Genomic DNA, 20988 nt, shown 5'->3' on the forward strand with positions numbered 1-20988 from the left:
TATGTACAATGAGCATGTAATTTAGGTAGGGGGGTACTTTGGCTGCTATTTTTAGCGTGTCAAGCAACCAGGTAGAGACTCTTTCATTGGTTCGATTGTATGACGAGATTGTATGACGAGATTGTTTTTTTTTTTACACATATATGTAATATGCATATATATTATCGGCAGAAGTTAGAGAGTAAGTCAAAAGCTGAGAGTTTCGTGCATTGGCACTTCTCAAACACGAATTTGTCCATTGTCACTCTGTAACTTCTGACCAAATAACTCCTAAAATACAAACTTTTGTCAAAAATGTTAAGACTAAACCCTGTTCTATGTGACACATTCTACCAGTATTGGAAGTTTCGAAGTATTTAGTTTAAAAAAATTAATTAAATAATCTGTACATCAAACTGAATAGATCCAAAATGGATAAAAGACAAAGTTGACTTTGGCGAAATTTGAACTGAAAACATAAAGACAGACGAAATACCACTAAGCATTTCGCCCGGTTGCGTGCTAACATTTCCGCCAGCTCACAGCCTTAGAGATATTTTCTTTATTCTTATTGCTTGGGGTATCACTTCTTACTTACTGACATTAAATTTTGTGCATAACTCTTTTTCTACTATTTTTTGTCCAATGCGACAAATGATTCTGAATTCCTCGTGCATTTTTCTATCATTTAAGCCTAAGAAAAGTATACTTTTATTTTAAAATTAAAAAATTTATGTTAATTGATAATGAATATCTGCCTTACTGCCCCACCCCCTTGATGTCTGACATATTTTGATGTAACATTTTTTCTACGGAACCAAATCTCAAACTATTTATGCCAAAGTGTAGCTGAGGAGGTGTCCTCTTTAAAACTGTTAACAGTTTGCAATTTAGTTGAGAACTGAATTAGTGGTGAAGCTGCTGTGATTGACGAAATGGTTGACTTAAGAATATATTCACAACTTTATGACATGACATGATAAAACAAGTACTTTTATGCTTTCCGCAATCTTCTGGTTTATATAGCAGCAGTATTAACTGATAGATGTGCTTCACAATTAAAAAAAAAAATGTAGTGGAATGCTTGAAAGGCTCCAGCAAGCTGTATCCACATTAACTATTTAAATTTGATACATAGATTTCCAAAGCATGAAAATATGGGCTTGAATAACTGCTAAGAAACTTTTTGTTCTATGTATGTGCTTATAATATTCCTACACACACTTATAAAATGGTGATAATAATGTGAGGAGGAGAATAATGGTAGAATATAGGCACAGTAGGGGGATGAGGAAAAGAAACAAATATGTAGGAAGAATGTGATCTTGCGTGCTATATTTATCAATGTTTTTCTTCCAGATTGAGAGATGTCGCCCTTACTTCATTTCTTTAATGGGAGAAAAATTTGGTTGGAGCCAGAGAGAAGACAAACCTGATATTGTCCTTAATGAGAGTTTTAATTATGCCATTGAACATATCAGTGATTTAAAATGGTTGGAAGAGTGTCGTTATGGAGTCAGTGTAACACAGGTAGGGTGTAAATGTTTAGTAAAGAGTGTTTGTGTGTTGCATATGCGCTAAATATTGAGGCTATTGAAATACTTTAAAATTACTGAAAGTCATGTGATTGTGCTGCATCTACTTTAGGGTATAATCAATTATATCCACTTTGATTATTTATTTTATCACCTTCAAAAGGAAAGGCAAAGTTAATGGCAATAGTTTAACTCAGAACCTAAATGGGTGAATGAAATATTACACAATACTTTTATTCCATGCTCTCATTCTATCATCTCTCAATATATGTGTGCATGTCTGAAGGCACATGACATAGCAATTCAGATTTGTGACCACACAACCCCTAACATCTGGCTACCTAACTCCCCAGACCGCAACCCTCTTGATTATTTTGTGTAGGGTACAGTTGAGCGAGAGACCAATAAAACTCCTTATGGACTGAAGGCAAGGATTATGGCAGCATTCACCAACTTAAACAAGGAGACTATCCAGAAGAGTTGCAGGAGATTCCGAAGTCGTCTGGAGACTGTGGTTGAAGCCAATGGCGATTTTATTGGATAAATTTACTTTTTAGTATTTGAAGATATTTTTATGTAATTTTGGGAAATATATCTGTTAAAATGAGATGTCAGTGTTATTTTCACTTTTGTGTATTTTAGACAAGGGGATCGTCCAGAAGAGTTGCAAGAGATTCGGAAGTCATCCTTCACAATTTCCAGTCCTTTTTTTTGGAAAGTTACTAAGGGAAATGGATGGGTGGAATCTGACCCTTTTTTTTTGTTTTTGTTTTTTAATGAGTGAATATTGATTGCTTAGTCTCTTCACCTTTTACTTTCTTAGTATTTTATCCTTTTCAATTGAACTATGTTTTATGCTTTATTTATAGGTATTTTAATTCATATAAGTTTTAATTTATGTTTTGTATGCCTGTGTTTTGATTTCTAGATTATGATTCGTATTCTGGGATCAAAATAATATATTCCCAAACAACTTTAGACCGTACATTTTAATGCTGTTTGACACCATCGTAAGTCATGATAGCTGAGTGAGAGTTGGTAAAAGGAAGTACCTCAGTCATGTCATACATATTTTCATTGTCTCATTAATGTCACTGACTCTTTATCACTGTTTCATTGTCACTGTCCTGTTTGATAGGTTTCACATATCTAAGACAGTGCAAGTTCTTCACTGGTTATTGATAGAGAACTAATTAGCAAGAGAGACAAGGATTTTATACTAGGCTGATATTGTTTTACTTCATATTGCTCATTATGACTGTAGCATTGTTATATCACAGGCATAGCACATGTATCTGTGCTTGAATGTGTATGTGTGGGAACAAGTATGGCTCTGTGGTTGAGAAGGTCGTTTCTTATCATGTGGTTTGAATTTTATCCAAAAGACACCACAGAGATTCAAATCAAATCCTTGTTCTGAATAGAATTTCTACCCTTGTTGTTCTTCAGCTTGAAATTCAGCATGCTGTTCTGAATGATGTGATTCATTCCAAGGAACAGAGTTTCTTCTATCTAAGGGACCTACCAGATACTCACCAAATCGACAATGAAGAATACAAAGTTGGTGCTATTGTAGTTTGTTGTGTGTTTTGGATCGATGTGATATGGATTGTATGGGTTGTAGTGTGAAATGTTGGAGTACGGGAGTGAGTGGCAGGGTGAAGAGAAGTGTGGTAAGCTCTTGTGGGATAAAGCAATATAATATATGGTGGAGTGCACCTTGATGGGGATACTACATGTTGTGAGGGAGAATGATGTAATGTGATGGAGTTTGGCATGGGAGGAATGTTGTGTGGTGTAGTGAATATAGGATGATATGGTCTGTGGTATGGTGATGTCAATATTTTGTGGTCAGCTCTTTGTGGTGTTAGGGGCTGTGATGAGCTGTGTGTTGTTGGTGGAGAGAGATGAGACAAACAGAAGTGAAGCCAGACCGGAAGGGCCAGACCGAAAGGGTCAGACCGGAAGTCGGCCACACACGGTCGAAGGCCAGCACGTGCGAGTCAGAAAACAGACAGGTTACGAGAAAGACGTGTTTAGATCAAGAGCGATTGTGTACTCCGCTGCGGTCGACAAGGTAAGGTCCAACGTTTCATTCTGTCCTTTTGCTTCTTGTTGTCTTTTTCCTCCATCACACCACAAGCTATTTCGGCCCATAAGAAAAAAAAAAAATTATGAGTGTAGTCCGGATTTCGAGTGATATCATTAAACCGTTTTGCGGCGACACGGACGCGGTCGCGTGGCTAAAAAAGATGAGGCTGGTCGCGAAGCTCCATGGGATAGGCGACTTGGCAAGCTTTCTACCACTGTACTTGGATGGTCCGGCGTTGGCGCTATTTTTAGAGATGGAAGAGAGGGACCAAGTTAGCGCGGAGAAAATAGAAATTCGCTTGATGGAGGCCTTCGCAGAAGGAATGTTTGAGGTGTACGCTCGCCTGGGGAGAGCGAAGTGGACTGGCGAACAGGTCGATGTGTTTGCCAACAAACTTAGGAGGTTGGCTAGACTGGCGGGGTATGAGGGAGAATCGTTAGATCGAACAGTAAAGTTGGCGTTTGTGACTGGTTTTCCTGACCACATGTCGGTCGAATTGCAGAAACTGCCGGACGTGAACACCATGCCCATGGCAGATATAATAACGAGGGCTCGCATGTTAGTTTCGTGTTGTAGATCAACGCCGTTGGCAGCAACGGCAACAGTAAAAGGTGGTCGACCAAGGAGTAGCGGAGAGGGGTCGAACAAGGAACGTGTGCGACCATTCAAAGGACTGTTTCCGGTGTCAGGGCCCGCACATGGTGTGAGACTGCAAGTTACCCAAGCCTGAGGTCATTTGCTACCGTTGTCGAGAAACGGGACCTATAGCCAGCGAATGTCTGCAGGGAAACGGTCTAAGGGAGACTACTGCGCCAGTGGTCATCCCGTCGGCTCAATAAAGGCGCATTTTTTTCTACCCGTTGTTGATGTGCTGGTGGAGGAGAAGATGTCGCGAGCCCTTGTAGACACAGGCTGTACAACGACCCTGATGACTCCGGGAGTGGTAGAGACGTGGAGTGGAGAAAGCAGTGTGAAGGCAGTCGACGGAAGAGAGGTACGCTGTGAAGGCATTACTGACGTGCAGATTGAGGTGCAGGGAGCAAAGCTGACGCTGCAAGCAATTGTAGTTGGCCACTTGGTGGATGAGATTGACGTGGTGATGGGGATGGATGCAATCACCCGTTTAGGAGGTGTCACTGTCAACGAGGCCGGTGTGACTTTCGGGGTCGCGGGGAAACCGTGTATGGCGACGCTGTGCATTGGTGAGAACCGCGAAGAAAACTATGCCGTGCACACCACTGAAGACCAGGATTTTCGTGCCGCCTTCGATGGCCAGAGGTGGACAGTGGAGTGGCACTGGAGGGGAGAGCCCCCGACGTTAAAAAATAAAGTGGGCTGCTACCAGCATACTTTGAAAGGAGATGCCAGAAGCGAGTTCCAGGGGGAGGTGGAGCAGTGGATTAAGGAGGGCATATTGATCCCTTGGGAAGAAGAAGGAGAGAGCGGAGTCCCGCCGCTGATGGCGGTGATACAGCCCACGAAGCATAAGGTCAAACCAGTGCTTGACTTCTAAGAGCTGAATGACTACATATCATGTCATACGGGCGGCGAGGCCACAGATGTCTGCGGGGACACCTTACGAGAACGGAGGCAGATGACAGGGGCCTCCACGATCGTCGATTTGAAGTCGGCATACCTGCAGGTGCATGTGGCTGAGAGACTGTGGAAGCATCAGCTTGTCAGGTATAAGAGCCGGACATACTGTTTGACCAGGCTGGGGTTTGGGCTAAATTCAACACCAAAAATTATGGCAACAATTCTCAAGGCCATCCTGGGAAAGGTGGACAGAGTAAAAAGGGCCACCAATTCATACATTGATGACATCCTTGTGGATGAAACCATAATGCCAGCAACGGAAGTCATAGGCCACCTGAAGAATTTCGGATGGTCGCCAAGCCACCAGAGGGCATGGAGGGAGGCACTGCACTGGGCCTTAAGCTACGGAGAGACAAGGCCGGTGCGTTGGTGTTTCGGCGTGGGAACGAGATCCCCAATCTGGGCACCAGTGTGAGTAGACGGGAACTGTTCTTGGTGTGCGGGAAGCTGGTGGGACACTACCTGGTTGCAGGATGGCTCCGGACAGCATGTAGCTTCATCAAGAGACGAGCCGAAGGAGCAAAGTGGAATGACAGAGTGGAGGAGAAAACGACCGACATGATGCAGGAAGTCTTGGTCAGAGTGAGAGCAGAGGATCCAGTGAGGGGCAGTTGGTATGTTCCCAAATCAAAGAGTGGGATCGTTTGATGTGACGCCAGTAGCATCGCAATAGGGGTTGTCTTAGAAATGGGAGGCACAGTGGTGGAAGATGCAGCCTGGCTCAGGAAGATGGATGACTGCAACCATATCAATGTGGCGGAGTTGGATGCCGTGCTGAAGGGGGTTGAACCTGGCCTTGAAGTGGGGGCTGTGCACCATCGAAATTAGAACCGATTCGGCCACTGTGCTTGGTTGGGTGACGGCAGTTATCACCAATGAGCGGAGGGTATGAACCAAAGGGGCCACGGAGATGCTGGTAAAGCGCCGATTAGGAATATTGCGTGAGCTAACCGCTGAGTTCAAAGCTGAGTGTAATTTTTGTGCCTTCCGAAAAGAACAGGGCAGACGTCCTAACCAGGGTAAAGCGAGCTTGGTTGCAGGTGCCAGAGGATGCGGAGAAGGCTGTTGCTGCAGTATACTGTCTGAGTGACTCGGAGTTGAGGAGACTACATACCATGCATCACATGGACAGGACATTGTTCCTAGCCAGGAAAGTCGACTCCGAGGTAACGAGGCAGAGCGTGCAGAGAGTGGTTAGCAGCTGTGACAGGTGCCAGTCTATTGACCCTGCTCCAGGCGTACATGAGGAGGGAAGTATTCCAGTGGACCACAACTGGAAACGACTGGCAGTGGACGTAACACACTACCAGCAGGGGACGTACCTCTCAATGGTTAACTGCGGACCGGGGCGGATGGCCATATGGAGGGAGATGAAGACGGGGGCTGCAGAGGAAATCACGGGAATATTAAATGGGATATTCCTGGAACGAGGCCCCGTGGATGAGCTGCTGCTGGATAATGGCACTGCATTTCGCTTGGAGGTGCTGAAAGAAATGCTTGACGGGTGGCAGGTCAGCCGCTTCTTCAGGGCGGCATACCGGCCAAGTGGAAATGGAGTGGTGGAAAGGCATCATTGTACCATCAAGACCATGGCAGAGAGGGGCCACATTTCGCCAATCGAAGCCGTATTTTGGTACAATATGTCGCCCAGGTCATGACAGGCTGAGGAGTTGGTGCCACACAGGGAAATATTCAGGTACGAGTGGAGGCACCCATGTATTGCATCAATGCGACTCCGGGGAGAAGAAGAGCACACCTTCATGCAGATCGGGGAAGAAGTTTGGGTAAAACCCCTAAATGCACGGTGCACATCACAATGGGGGAAAGGAACTATAACCTCCACCAATTCAAAGAACAACGTCTCGGTCGATTGGATGTGCGGAAGATTGTCAGTGCTTCAGAGGATGGAACCAGCTGCAGTGGGCAGGATGATGAAGACAGCAGCAGTAGGCAAGATGATGAAGGCAGTGCACCAGGAACTCAGGCCAGTCCCAGGGTCGCACAGCGACCACAGAGGGAGCGGCACCTTCCTCTCTGGTTGACTGATTATGAAACCAATTAAGGTAGTTCGAGAGCGAGAAGTGAGTGCGAGAGCCGGTTGAATGATCTATAGATCAGGGGAGCGTGTGGTGTTATGGGCTGTGATGAGCTGTGTGTTGTTGGTGGAGAGAGATGAGACAAACAGAAGTGAAGCCAGACCGGAAGGGCCAGACCGGAAGTCGGCCACACGCGGTCAAAGGCCAGCACATGCGAGTCAGAAAACAGACAGGTTACGAGAAAGACGTGTTTAGATCAAGAGCGATTGTGTACTCCGCTGCGGTCGACAAGGTAAGGTCCAACGTTTCATTCTGTCCTTTTGCTTTTTGTTGTCTTTTTCGTCCATCACACCACACTCTTTTTATCAGGTCAATCCTGCTCCTGCAGACTTATCATCAAACATGTCCAGTCATGACCTCCCATTTTTCTTATTCAAACATGGTGTATTGTGACGAAGGGAGAATCAGGTATTGTTTGGTGTGATAGAGTGGAGTAGTGTGATACATTAGTGTGCAGAAGTGTGAGGTCAGCTTGAAGTGTTTATGTAACATGTTTATTTAACTTGAGTGGCTCCATGTGTTACAGGTGTACCTGCCAGAGTCAGAGTGGCACAAGGAAAGACAACAATCATTGAAGAACTTGATTTTGTCAAACAAGGATTTAAACAGTAAGAAATACAAAACAACAAGTGAAGTCTGTGAATTTGTGAAAAAGGTAAGATCTGTGTCTATTGGCCAATGGTGCAATGTGCATGCTGCACTGGGTGACAACCTTATTTGCAGTAGATGCAGCTATATTATGTTTAAGGAAGGAGACAGGCAATTTGGCTCCAACACTGGCTACAGCACCAGCCATAGCACCGGCTATACACTGCTGCTACTGTTTATTATTGTTGTTACATTTATAGTCTCTCTCTCTCTCTCTCTCTCTCTCTCTTGCAGACACACACATGCTCACATATAAGTATTTTTCTGTGTGTATATATGTATATCTGTATACATAACAGATTTTTCTGCTCACAACTTTCAGGCTTAGCACCAGAAATAAAGCCTATCCAAAAATTTCTTCCAGGAATTTCTTTTGGTCTTATTGTTGTAACGCTATATTTTGTATCAAAGATGTTTGTGTGTGAGAAAGAATGTATTTATCAGATCCAGAAGGAAGAAAGGAAAGTTGGCTTCAGCCAAGTTTGAACTCAGAATGAAGAGATCCAGAACAAATACGACAGGGCATTCTATCCATGTGGGTAGGTATGGAATTACATGAAAAAGGTGATCTTAAGAGATAGACAGAAAGCTTGTTAGTGGTTGCTCAGGATCAAGTGCTAAACCCAAACTCAATAAGGAAAATGTATAACACAGAAAAATCAAATAAGTGTAGGTTATGTGAGAAAAAGGTGGAAAGTGTGACACACATCATGAGTGTCTATGACATGCTTGTGCAGTGAGAATGTTAAAGATATGATAAAATGTGTTTACACCTCCAAACTGAAAAATGGTACCAGCATAAATCAGAAAAGGTTCTAGAAAATCAGACAGTGCAACTCTTGTGAGGCTTTACAATCCAGAAAGATAGAGTTCTTGAACATATCAGGCCTGACATAACTATTGTAAGGAGGTATTTATTACCCATGAGATCATTACATCAATAGTAAAGAAAATGAGTAAATCATAAAATATGCAGAACTGGGAACAGATGTCAAAAGAATGAGAACTATGAAAGCAAGAGGTTTTTAAATATTACAGGAAGGTGACCAGACTGTTTATTCATATATGTAAGTTTCTCACTAGGTTTATGGAAAGGTTTAAATGAGGAGGAGTTTAGATCTAGGGAAACAACTAAAATTCAACTCTAGAGAGATTAGTAACTATGTTCTCTTGATCAGAATCTTGTCCACTTGACCAATTTCAGATTAGCTGATATAATTAAAAATTTTACCTAAAAACCACCATCAAATAAGAATACTATGTAAAGCATTCCACAAGCAATTACAACAGGTATCCATGTCTTATTTTCTGCTGAGTGTCCCCTTTGCCTCCATTCTTCCTCTGTGCATTCTTTCATTTTGCTTAAGTTCATACGGCTATGTACCTCTGACCTTGTCCTTAGCACTCTATGCATTTCTTGTACAGTGCCCACATTCCACACTACCAGTGCTGCTACCTATCACTTTCTTGATCTCCAATCTTATTTACTCCACCTTTCCTCCTCCAAACTGACATTCACCATCAACCACACTGCCACACATGTTCACCATTCACTGCATTCCTCCTCTATCCTTGTCTTTATCCATCTGCCACTCTTGTTCACACTCTTATTATCGCATATATTTATTCACTCTATCCAATCCTCCTCTGGTTCATTGTTCTAATGTTCAGGACAATCTCTGACACCCCTGCACCATCTTTCCTTTCCCAACTGGGATAGCTATGTAGCTCTTCTACCACAAAATACCTGTTTTTATCCCTTTATCATACCTTAACCTCCCATCACCTGGTATAAAGCCACCTCCCTCAAATTCTACACTCCTTGAGGGGTTCTGTTTTGTGAATTATTTGGTAACCTTACTTGTGCCTGTGCTTGTACCATGTAAAAAGCACTCAATACACTCTATGAAGTGCTTGGCATTAGGAAGGGCATCCAGCCATAGAAACCTTACCAAAGCAGACAAATGGAGCTTGGTGCAGTCCTCCATAGTTTTTTCAATCATGGTATAGCCTAGAGATAAACAACAACAACAATAATAATAATAAACTTATTTTGTCTTTTGTAGGACATTATTAAATGTTTGGAGAAAGATTTCCCTCAAGGCAGTGAACTGTCAGAGCTAGAAGAAAGATGGCAAGCTCACCAGGCATTTGCAGATGTCAGACGACATGTCTATATTGGAGGGGATACATATTTCCAGCAGATTGATGATTTTATGGAAACTTCACAAAACCCTATTGTCATTCTTGGGGAGTCTGGTAAGAAGGAGGAAAACTTTTTATTACTTCTACATATACTTGACATTATTTCTTGTTTTGTAGATATTTGAATGCGAATGGAGATGGTTTTATATGATTCATGCATGTTGATATCTATTTAGCCATCATCACAAACACTCCCATAACAGACTTCCACAGACTTTTCATGTGTAAACTATTTGGAAGATATCTAGGTCCTGAGTAGGAGAATCAAAACAAGAAACAAGTGGTTTCAAAAAGAATTTAATTTCATAGAACACATTAACAACTCACACTGATACATTTACAAGTATACACAGGCAAAAATATATTTGTGGATAGATATGAAAACAGGTTCATGAGAGCCTCAGTGGTGCAATTTCAAAAGCAGAAAACACCAATGAAGCTATCACTGCCTTCAGTAAACTGCAACAGAATGTGAGAAAGTGCAGAGTAAAGAACCTCATCACCTGTATGAAGGTCAATTGCGCAGTTGTTCCTCTAAGATTTCCAAATGCCTGTGAATCATAGACAGTCTCTATGTGATAATAGAAGACACGAGAAACATTTCTGCATGATGTGTCTTTGTATCCTCTGGCTTATCCATTTGTATGATAGGATTCCTATCATAAAGATGCTTCAGTAAATAGAAACCTAAGGCGGCGAGCTGGTAGAATCGTTAGCATGCCAGGCGAAATGCTTAGCGGTATTTCATCTGCAGCTATGTACTGAGTTCATATTCCGCCGAGGTCAACTTTGCCTTTCATCCTTTCGGGGTCGATAAATTAAGTAGCAGTTACGCACTGGGGTCGATGTAATCAACTTAATCCCTTTGTCTGTCCTTGTTTGTCCCCTCTATGTTTAGCCCCTTGTGGGTAATAAAGAAATAAGAACTTAAATCTGCACAGAGGGCCTAAATATAATGAGCATATAAGTCAGTTGATGCTAAAACAGCTCCTCTTTGGCTAAAACTGGCAGTTGGGGGAAGAATACATTCAATAATTATCTTCTATAATTTCTAAAAGACCTCTACATTTGCATTAACTCCTGATATCTGCTTACTCAAAATCAACATAATTAATGCATTCAAATCTACACTGGTGTCCAAAACAGTTGGAAGCAAAAGTACTTTTTTAGCCAATTACTCCAAAATATATTTATTTATGCTGATGTTACCCCCTTGATTTGAAAGGGAAAAAAATCATAGATTCATTGAATTTGAAAAGTTTATTGAATCTATTTATATGGAGAATTATAAATATAAAATGCATAAAACAAATGCAATAAAATAAATAAATATCCTCATGAAACAAAAGGTTTTGAAGAAATGATGCTGTTTCATTTTTTGTTAGAAATACATCAAAATTAGGGCATTTTGATGCCAGAGCAATTTGGACAGAGTCTTTGGGTCCAATAATTTACTCAGCTTTGTTTTTATGCTGATTAGAGTGGAAAATACTTGTTCGCAAAAGGGAGCAACTTTTTGACTGCCTCCTCAAGCCACAAGAAAAATTTCTGTTGTAACAAGGAAAAGGGTTTTTTTTTTTAGTAAATTTTACTTATGTCTAATGAGTCCTTATTACCCCTAAGAATTTCATTTTCACCCCACTTGAGGTAATTTACCCCTGATCTAAATATATTCTTAGAGTATAAAATAAAGTGTGAAAAGAAAAGAGCTAAGTTGTTTTTAAAGTAATACATTTTTAAAGCAAGGTCTGTTTAATATTTATCAATCCTCTTAAAATCCTTAAGCTATATTATACTCCACTATGTATAGAATATAATGTTGACAAGATGAAAATTAGATAAAGAAAAGTAAAGAACATGGTTATATTTAACAGGTACAAGTACAAATTAAAACAATTTTAAACAAAGTACGCTTAATCTTTATCAATGCACATAAAAAAATAAAGAACAAAACTAGTTTTAACCCATCATATGCAAATCAACCAACTTCAGAAACAAAGTCTGTTTACTCAATACAAGATACAATATATTGCACAGTGTTCCTGGATTTCTGGAAGCCAGATAAAAGGTCCAATATGGTATATGTGGGCATTCATGTGTGTGTGGGAAAGAGAAATATAAAGTGAGTGAGTGTGTGTGTGTGTGTGTGTGTGTGTGTGTGTGTATGTATGGAGCCTATCATAGTTAACAACATACATAATGGTAACAGCAAATAATTCTTCTATTTTATTTCCATTTCACTTTTCAACAAAATCTGTTAACTTTAATATATGCTGGGTGAGGTAACTGCATAAATGATAGTCATTGACTCACAACCTGTGTATGTTAGTACAATGTCTGTTACAAGCCATTGCTCAGCCATTGTGGCTGGGATCACTTGCCCAGGTTGCTACACTTTACGACTGAATTAAAAACCAAACTTCATGACTATTTAACCATGCCTCCTATAAGATGTAAATGGTTATTTCTATTCCCTACTTCTTAATTTCTTAAGATATTTTCCTAAAACATCCTTAACTCTAATCAATGAACGGTTAATAAATTTCATTTTTCTTTTTGTTGTTGCAAATGAGATTTTATATGATTTTATACGAATCCATGCTTTTTGTGCTTTCTTGTTATATTTCTTTGAATTTGTAGGTTGTGGTAAATCATCTCTGCTAGCAAACTGGTGCTTCAGACTTGAACAGAAGGAACCTGATACATTCCTCTTTTTACATTTCATTGGAAGTTCACCTGAAAGTTGTTCAAGCCTGAAAATGTTACACAGGTAAATCTGATAATTTCCTCCTTTGAAAAGTCAACATATTTGAAATGTGATATTTTTAATTAGTTCATAATTACTGGAACTAATTAACTTCATCATTAGCTATAAAACATTTTATAAATGTATTAACTTTCAACAAGTTGCTGCGTCCTACCACCATTGTGTCATCTGAATGTAGAAATATAATCATCCTCATCAACATCATCAGTGATGGACACCTTCCCTCACACACACCTGTTGACTCCCTGCAAATATGTATTTATTTATGTAGCTACGTAAATGATCAATAATAGTGGAATGTATATAGACCTACCATGTCTTCATTTTCACTGTCTTCACCAACACCCTCTTCTTTTTATCCTCTTTTTTTTTTTTTTTTACTTGTATCAAACAAAATCATTTTTAATTTTAGATTATATGAAGAGTTGAAAGCTTCTTTTGGACTAGAAGTTGAGATTCCATTTTCTGATGCAACAATTCTTCAAAATTTAACAAAATGGTTGAAACTAGTTGGAACAAGAAGAAAATGTGTGTTGGTCTTTGATGCTTTGAATCACCTTGATAGTGCTTTGGGACGTGGAAACACAAGTGAGAAATCATTTTACATTATTCATTGATAACTGAATGGAGTATAACCAAATGGGGACTTGTCTGTCAGACAAGGAATTGTTTTCTTGAAAATTAGTTTGTATCAGTTTTAGTGGGTTAGGGTTAGGGTTAGCTAAATAACAACTGCAAATATTAATTTTCTCTCCTTCCAGGCACACAAGTTGATCTTTCGTGGATACCTCTGTTAAATTCATCTAAGAATGTAAACATCTTGTTGTCAACTCTTCCAGGAAAAGTAAATATAATGTTTTATTACTTTCACAACCAATTTCAAAATTAAAATATTCATTGGATGGAAGCAGACATGGCTGTTAAGCTATTTGCTTCTCAACCACGTGATTCTGCATATGATACTTCTGCATGACACCATGAATAATTGTTTACAACTTTATTACTGCAGCATTGTATCAGCCAATGCTATGTGGTGTTAATGCAGAATTAATACAATGTGATGTAAGCTGACCAATAGAGACCCAACATGTAGAAGCTGTCTTGAATTTGTCTCAAAATCTGTTGCTCATTTCTAGATACTTGATGACATAGGTTCATTTTACAAATACGTGAAACTTATGGAACTGAGCTATATATGTATGTATGCATGCATCCATACATGCATACATACATACATACATACATACATACATACATATGTATCATCAGTGGATCATATATCCCAAAAGAAGCACACTCTAAAAGTTAGAGCAGAAATGTATTTACATGAAGATAAATATATGTCCGGTCATAGAGTGACCAATGGTTTTACATCCATAAAGTGCTCAACTTTATGGATGACTCGTCAGACTCCATTTGTCACAGGCATATACCTCTCTCTTCAAACTGGAGGTAGGAAACCATTATGGTCAGTTAATTTGCAAACAAAAGAATAATATACATTGTCTGAGCCTTAAACAGGATGGGTTATCGCCTTTAACCCAGTCCAGTCAGCAAATCTTATGGGCCGAAAGGGCAAACTGGGAATCTGCCCTTATGTTGATTCCAGTCCACAAATACTTTTACAGCCATAATCAATGAACAGGAAATCTCATGCCTGCAGCAGGGAGTGTTTGAAATGTGTGTGTGTGGGGGGGGGGGGCTATACATTTTGTGCCTTGAATTTAAGAGAGACTCCAGGTCCAGCAAGTCTTTAATGATCCTTGCCCATTCTGCTATGCATAACTCGCATCATCTGTTTACATTTATATAGGACCCAGGCTGCTCTATGGTCCTCCATCTAATTTTATATGAGTTCCTTCATCCTAAAGACATTACATATGGCTGGCCAGGGATGTGACATAACATCTTTCTGGAACCCTAAAAGAGGACTTGTGCTTGAACAGGCTTCAGTGCTTGTTATGCTCTCACCTCTGGTGCATCTTCCATTGTTGTTGCCATTGCAGTAATCATCCTCGGCTGTAGTGTTGGTGTTGCTGCTACTGTTGCCATTGCTGTTAATTGTGAGCATGAGACTGGTGGCTCCACTGGTGCTGGTCTGGTTATCATCTCTGGCTATAGTGCTGGTGTTGTAGTTGTTGTTGATGCAGGTGGGTCTGCCACTTGATGTGCTCCTGCCACCTCCGTTGTTGTCATCAATGTTGTTGGAGGAGCCACTGCTGCTATTATTACTCTGGTTGTTAGGGCTGCATACCACCACAACCTCATATACAATCCCTCAGCCTTGCATGTGCCCCCACCACACACATACTGGGCAACATTATACTCCCTGGCTTCTTCTCACATTTTATGGATGTTTGCTAATATTCAATTCATGTGCACAACTAAAGGAGACCCTTAGGCTGTACCTATTCAACAAGCAACTGCACTTGTGTGTCTGGATGAGATGCTTGTTCAACAATCAGAGCAACAGCTGTAGGAGTTCATTCAATGACATCGACAACAACAATGACAACAGCAGAAGTGGCAGTGACAGCTACACATTAAGTAGCAGAAACACCAGCGACCACAGCACCAGCATCACCACTATAACTATGCCAGCACAAGTAGAGCTACCAGCCCCCATGCCCATATATATAGCATAGCCCAACGTTCGATTTTGCCTCACACCCTTTCTTTATGCATCAACAATTTACTTCCAATACTGCACACTTCTATGCAGGTTCTATCACTCTTCATTCCTCCTTAACCTTCCATTCCAAGCATCATCCACTTGCAGCAACTTCTGACTCACTTGTTTCTTCTCAGCACTTCTAGTCTATCCACATCTCTATACGGTATCATAATCACTATACCTAATCCTTTATTTCATCTTCAGTACAGAATTTTATTTGTGGTCCATGTTTTTCCTGAAGTTATTTAAGAGAAACACCAACCGTGTTGACCTAACCAGTGTGGGAAAACCGGCAAAGACTATGGTTACAATATCTTCCTCTTGACTAACTACATATACACACACACACACACACACACACACACACATTTATATCAGCATTTCAGTGGTTCAAAGGTTATCATTGTACAATTATTATGAATTCTAATTGTAGGTTTGTAAAAACATCAAAGACTTTGGTTGGCCTTGCATTCAAATTGAACCCTTGACCCTTAAACAGAAGAGCGAAATTATTGACATATACTTTCAGAAAACATATGGCAAGACATTAAGCAGCGAACAAAGAGAGCTGATAGTGGCCATACCACAGAGTGACAATCCACTTTTTCTGCGAGCTCTCTTGGATGAAGTAAGTTAATCAATAAGTGTGCTTGTGTATGTTTATGTATTTATACACACACACACACACACACACACACACACATATTCCCCATGGACATAAATATATTTAGTCCTAAGACTCAGAGCAAGTTAAACAGTTTCCGTGGTGTACACGTGTCTGAGATCATAACATTCCCACTGAACAGGATGCTGCATTACTCTTTAACAGTGGAGTTGACTGGAGTAACAAGAGCACAATGCACTGCCACGTCTGGGAATTGAAAGCATGATCTTGTGATCCTAAATGCAACCCTTTAACCACTAGGCCATGTATCTAAACACATACACATATGTATGCATCTGAATGACAGAGTACTGCATCTGCTATTCATACTAAGTGAAGTAGTATCTGTTTCATGGTCAGAATGTCATGACCAACCTGGCAACCTCATAGAAATCTTTTTCCGATATACGAAGAATATGTGAACAGCAGCAATTGTTACCACTTCTGGTTGTTGAGAGCTCCTTGCATTTGGACTCCGGTGCAGAACAGCCAAGACTGCAACTTCTGGGGATGGTACACTGAACAAAGCTTCACTTTCTTTGGTTGTGGTTGTGATACAGTAGTACAAGTAGGTCAATTTGAGAAGGTTTTTTTTTCTAGTTTTGTCAACCCTTTTGTACACACTGTTATCCAGAAAATGATTTCCAAAAAGTTGAGCTCAAGTTCAGTCTGTACTACATGCACTTGAAATATTTACATTGACATTGATAGTTATTGGTTAACTTCCTCAATGACTGACAAAATCTTATTTCCTTCCAGCCACTAAAGTGTGTGTGATCACTCAATATTAGAAATCTATCAGTTTCATATCTCTGTGTTCAGAGCTGGTTAAGACTCAAACTTTTTGCAACCACAAGCAGACAACAGACCTTTCACACTGGCAGTCGGTGTATGATAAGTGTAACAATGAAATGTCTTCACTCCCAAACGCGTAGTATAGATGGGAGCAGTGGCAAACCATTGTCATCTGTGCTGCTGTACCTTCTCTTATTTGTATGTAGGGGAGGTGAAGGTGAGCCCTTTGAAAACAAACGCTGAAGTCAGTGAACTAAGTACTGATCTTTTTTTTAATGTGGGTTCACACACATACACGCCCTGCATATATATGTACGAGTGTGTGGTATATATATATTATATATGTGTGTATGTATATATACTATGATGTGTGTGTATATATATATATATAAACGTACAAAATAAGTATAAATTATATAAGTATTCACAAAAGGCATGACATAAAAAAAGAAAGACTGAAATGAATTGTCTTTGCGTCTGCCAGGCTGGCTTTCCATTCATTGCCACAGTTATACCTTTACAGATTCGAATCCAGGGTGACTTCTCTACTCTGACTACCCTGACCACCACCATGCACAAGTATGTGATTGCTAGCTGCCCACGGGATTTATTTTGCATGATTTTGGCCCGTCTTGAGAAAGATTTCAATGATGAATTTGGAGACACGTGAGTCACACTTTTGTTGATAGTGATTGCTTTTAGTATTTCACTTTTCCATCTTCCGTTGGAAGCCCAGAGATTCTTTCAGTCTTGCATGTGTGTGTGTGTGTATATATATATATATATGACTACACTATCTGTCCTTCTTTCGGATGCTAGGGTAAGATTTGAGGGAGATTTGGCTACTATATCTAATGTGCTGGGCAATCTTATGGCCCATGCTTTCAATAGATTGATGATGCAGAGATTATATGTAAGCTACATGAAAGAGAATCACAGGTAAAGTGAGGGCAAAGTTGGATATGAAGATATATGCAAGTGTTATGTCAGTGAAACAGAAATACTTCATCTAGTGCTTATTTTCCCAACTTGGAAAACTTGATTGGTCATTAACTTTAGCACACAGTGAGTGTATCTCATGCAACCATATGAGATTCCCCCCCTGTAGTAGGGGAAACAGTTCTAGAGGAAACGCAATGTGCTGCAGGTTAAGAAAAGCAACAGATACAGGTCAAATACATATGGTGCTGCCAACCACACACACGCATACACACACACACACACACACATCTATATACATACATATATGTGCACATACATATATGTATGTATACATACACACACGTCTATATAAATATATATACATATATATACATATATATATATATGTATATATATATATATATATATATATATTACATATATATATATACATATATATATATATGTATATATATATTATATATATATATATATATATATGTAGACACACAACCTGTTATTGTTAGTATTGAAGTTTTTTCTTAAAAAGAATGCAGATCCAATATCATTTGGCCCAGCTTCAACACTGTGCATGGACTTATATTGCATGAGATACGTCTGTTCCTACCTTCCCAGCACAGGTTCGACTCTTGTGAAGTAGATACTGATGAAGTTGAAACTGCTGCTAATAAACACAGAGCTTGCATCAAGTCTGAACCCAAACCCCCAAAGAGTGTATGTTTAATTATTTGCACAGAAGAAAGTCTGAATGGTCTGGCATTGAGAACGGTTTAAAGCTAAGACAGAGACTCTCTCTCTCTCTTCTTGCTTGAAGAAAATTCACTTTCTGTGAGATTTTCATTTAGCAGCTTATTTCAAAGTCGATGGTCCTTTGTTATTTATGTGACATTAATAAATGTTTAGCAAATTAATGCTGAAAAGCATGTTGTGATTGCATAGTAACTTTTTACAGGTTATCACTTCAAAGTGGAGTAAAGGTTGTTTCATTGCTTAATGGCAATTCAAAACCACCAACCCCCATCACTCATTCATTGCATTTGAAAGAATCTGATTTAACATGTAAATTTCATTCAATACAACTTCAACAGTGGAATCTATGTAGAGAACTTGAAATAATTGCTATGTTACTGGGCATCTGAGTAGGACTCATCAAGAACTACTGCTTTCTTTCTCCGTGGGATAACAGTCCTATTACAGAACATTATAATAGAAGAGAATAATAAACCAGAGACTGGACATAGTCTTGTTCTAAACAAACTAAATTTTCCTGCTTAATCAGGAGGATTTTAATTTCACTCTCAAATTTTTTCAGAAAATACATTTAAAGAGGGAGTTTTCCTTTAGAACATTAAATTCAAGAGATGTTCAAAACTAAATTTGTTAATGAAACAATCACAGCACCTCGCATAGAACTCTACACTTGAAACAGAGTGATAATGTATGCTTATTATTATTTGAAAAAACGCAAAAGCAGTGACAGCCATTTTTTAAATAAAGACATGTGCATGCACACACATACATACATGCATGCGGAACACATGTACACATACACACACACACACATATACAGTATCTCACAGAATTATGTACACCCCGAAAAAAATTTCAGTAAAATTGCCATTATACTGATAATATCAAAGGAAATCAAATGAAACTTATACTGAATAAAATATACAGTTCTAAGAGATGAGGAATTATGTACATTATTTACATTCAACGAATCTTTGTCCTCATCTTGTTTGTTGTTAAACATAATGTTTCGGCTGATATACCCTCCAGCCTTCTTCGGGTGTCTTGGAGAAATTTCGAACCTGGGTTCTCATTCCTTAGGTATTTTTCGATATTATTATTATTATTATTATTATTCAGGTCACTGCCTGGAATCGAAGTCAGAATCTTGGGGTTAGTAACCCGTGCTCTTAACCCCAAGATTCCAAGTTCGATTCCAAGCAGTGACCTTAACAATAATAATAATAATAATAATAATAATAATGATAATAACATCGAAAAAATACCTTAGGAATAAGAACCTGGGTTCGAAATTTCCCCAAGACACCTGAAGAAGGCACGAGGGTATATCAGCCGAAACATGTAAACAACAAAAAATATGAGGACAAATATCCATTGAATGTAAATAATAAATAAAATATATTATACATACAAACATTATACAAATTTGGAACACGAAATAAACATATATATGCATATATATATATATATATAGATATATATATATAATATATATATATATATATATATATATATATATCTATATATATATATATATATATACAGTCAAATCCTGACTCCAAAAACCACAATAAGTGTATTTACTGCGCTGATCTCATTCTGTCCAGGATCGCACGAGAAGTTGTTTAGGCGGGCTATTTAAGCTAGTCGTGTGCATAAGTGCATATATATGTATGTATACATCCGTATATGTAAGTATACTGTTTATAGGCATGTATTTGTATTTATGTACTTGAGTATATTTCACTGATGAAGGCAGAGCATTTATGCAAAGCCAGAAATCTCAGGATTTGAAATTATCTTATTATTTTTACTGGTTTATTTGGTCTTCGTCTTCGCTAATCGTGCCTTGCGGACATTTATTGTGGTTTTGGAGTCAGGATTTGACTGGTATTTTTTCAGCGTGGTGGTATCTCTTGATACCCTGTATTATAATTTTAAATAATTATTACCTTTGATGGTTTTTATTCCCATGCTGACCACTTGATAAGATCAATATTTTAAATACCGATCTTATCCATATATATATATATATATATATATATGGGAGAATATACAAACAATAACAACAGACGAGGACAGGTGGTGTAAATAACAAAAGTATATATTAGTATGACGCTCGGGAATACGGAAAGTCTTTGACGTTTCGAGCTACGCTCATATATATATATATAATATATATATAATATATATATATATATATATATATAACATACCATATATACATACAATATATATATATACA

The 20988-nt window shown here is 39.1% G+C and overlaps 1 protein-coding gene and 1 long non-coding RNA gene across 6 annotated transcripts in view; one reads left to right on the forward strand and one right to left on the reverse strand.

The window, feature by feature from the left end:
- The window catches only part of LOC149132554 (uncharacterized), a 299591-nt gene that overhangs the window by 77879 nt on the left and 200724 nt on the right, over positions 1 to 20988 (reverse strand). The gene's annotated exons all lie outside the window — the stretch shown is intronic.
- LOC106883700 (uncharacterized) overlaps positions 1 to 20988 on the forward strand; it is an 85690-nt gene that overhangs the window by 52167 nt on the left and 12535 nt on the right. For both annotated transcript variants that reach the window (XM_089362101.1, XM_052972748.2), the window contains exons 16-24: positions 1339 to 1509; positions 2964 to 3074; positions 7825 to 7953; positions 10013 to 10205; positions 12792 to 12921; positions 13331 to 13506; positions 13680 to 13762; positions 16026 to 16220; positions 17575 to 17717. In XM_089362101.1, the coding sequence (XP_089218227.1) occupies positions 1339 to 1509; positions 2964 to 3074; positions 7825 to 7953; positions 10013 to 10205; positions 12792 to 12921; positions 13331 to 13506; positions 13680 to 13762; positions 16026 to 16220; positions 17575 to 17717 (1331 nt within the window). The remainder of the gene's footprint in view (positions 1 to 1338; positions 1510 to 2963; positions 3075 to 7824; positions 7954 to 10012; positions 10206 to 12791; positions 12922 to 13330; positions 13507 to 13679; positions 13763 to 16025; positions 16221 to 17574; positions 17718 to 20988) is intronic.

This window comes from Octopus bimaculoides, chromosome 14 (genome assembly GCF_046866305.1).
Source record: "Octopus bimaculoides isolate indiv1 chromosome 14, ASM4686630v1, whole genome shotgun sequence".
NCBI lineage: Eukaryota > Metazoa > Mollusca > Cephalopoda > Octopoda > Octopodidae > Octopus > Octopus bimaculoides.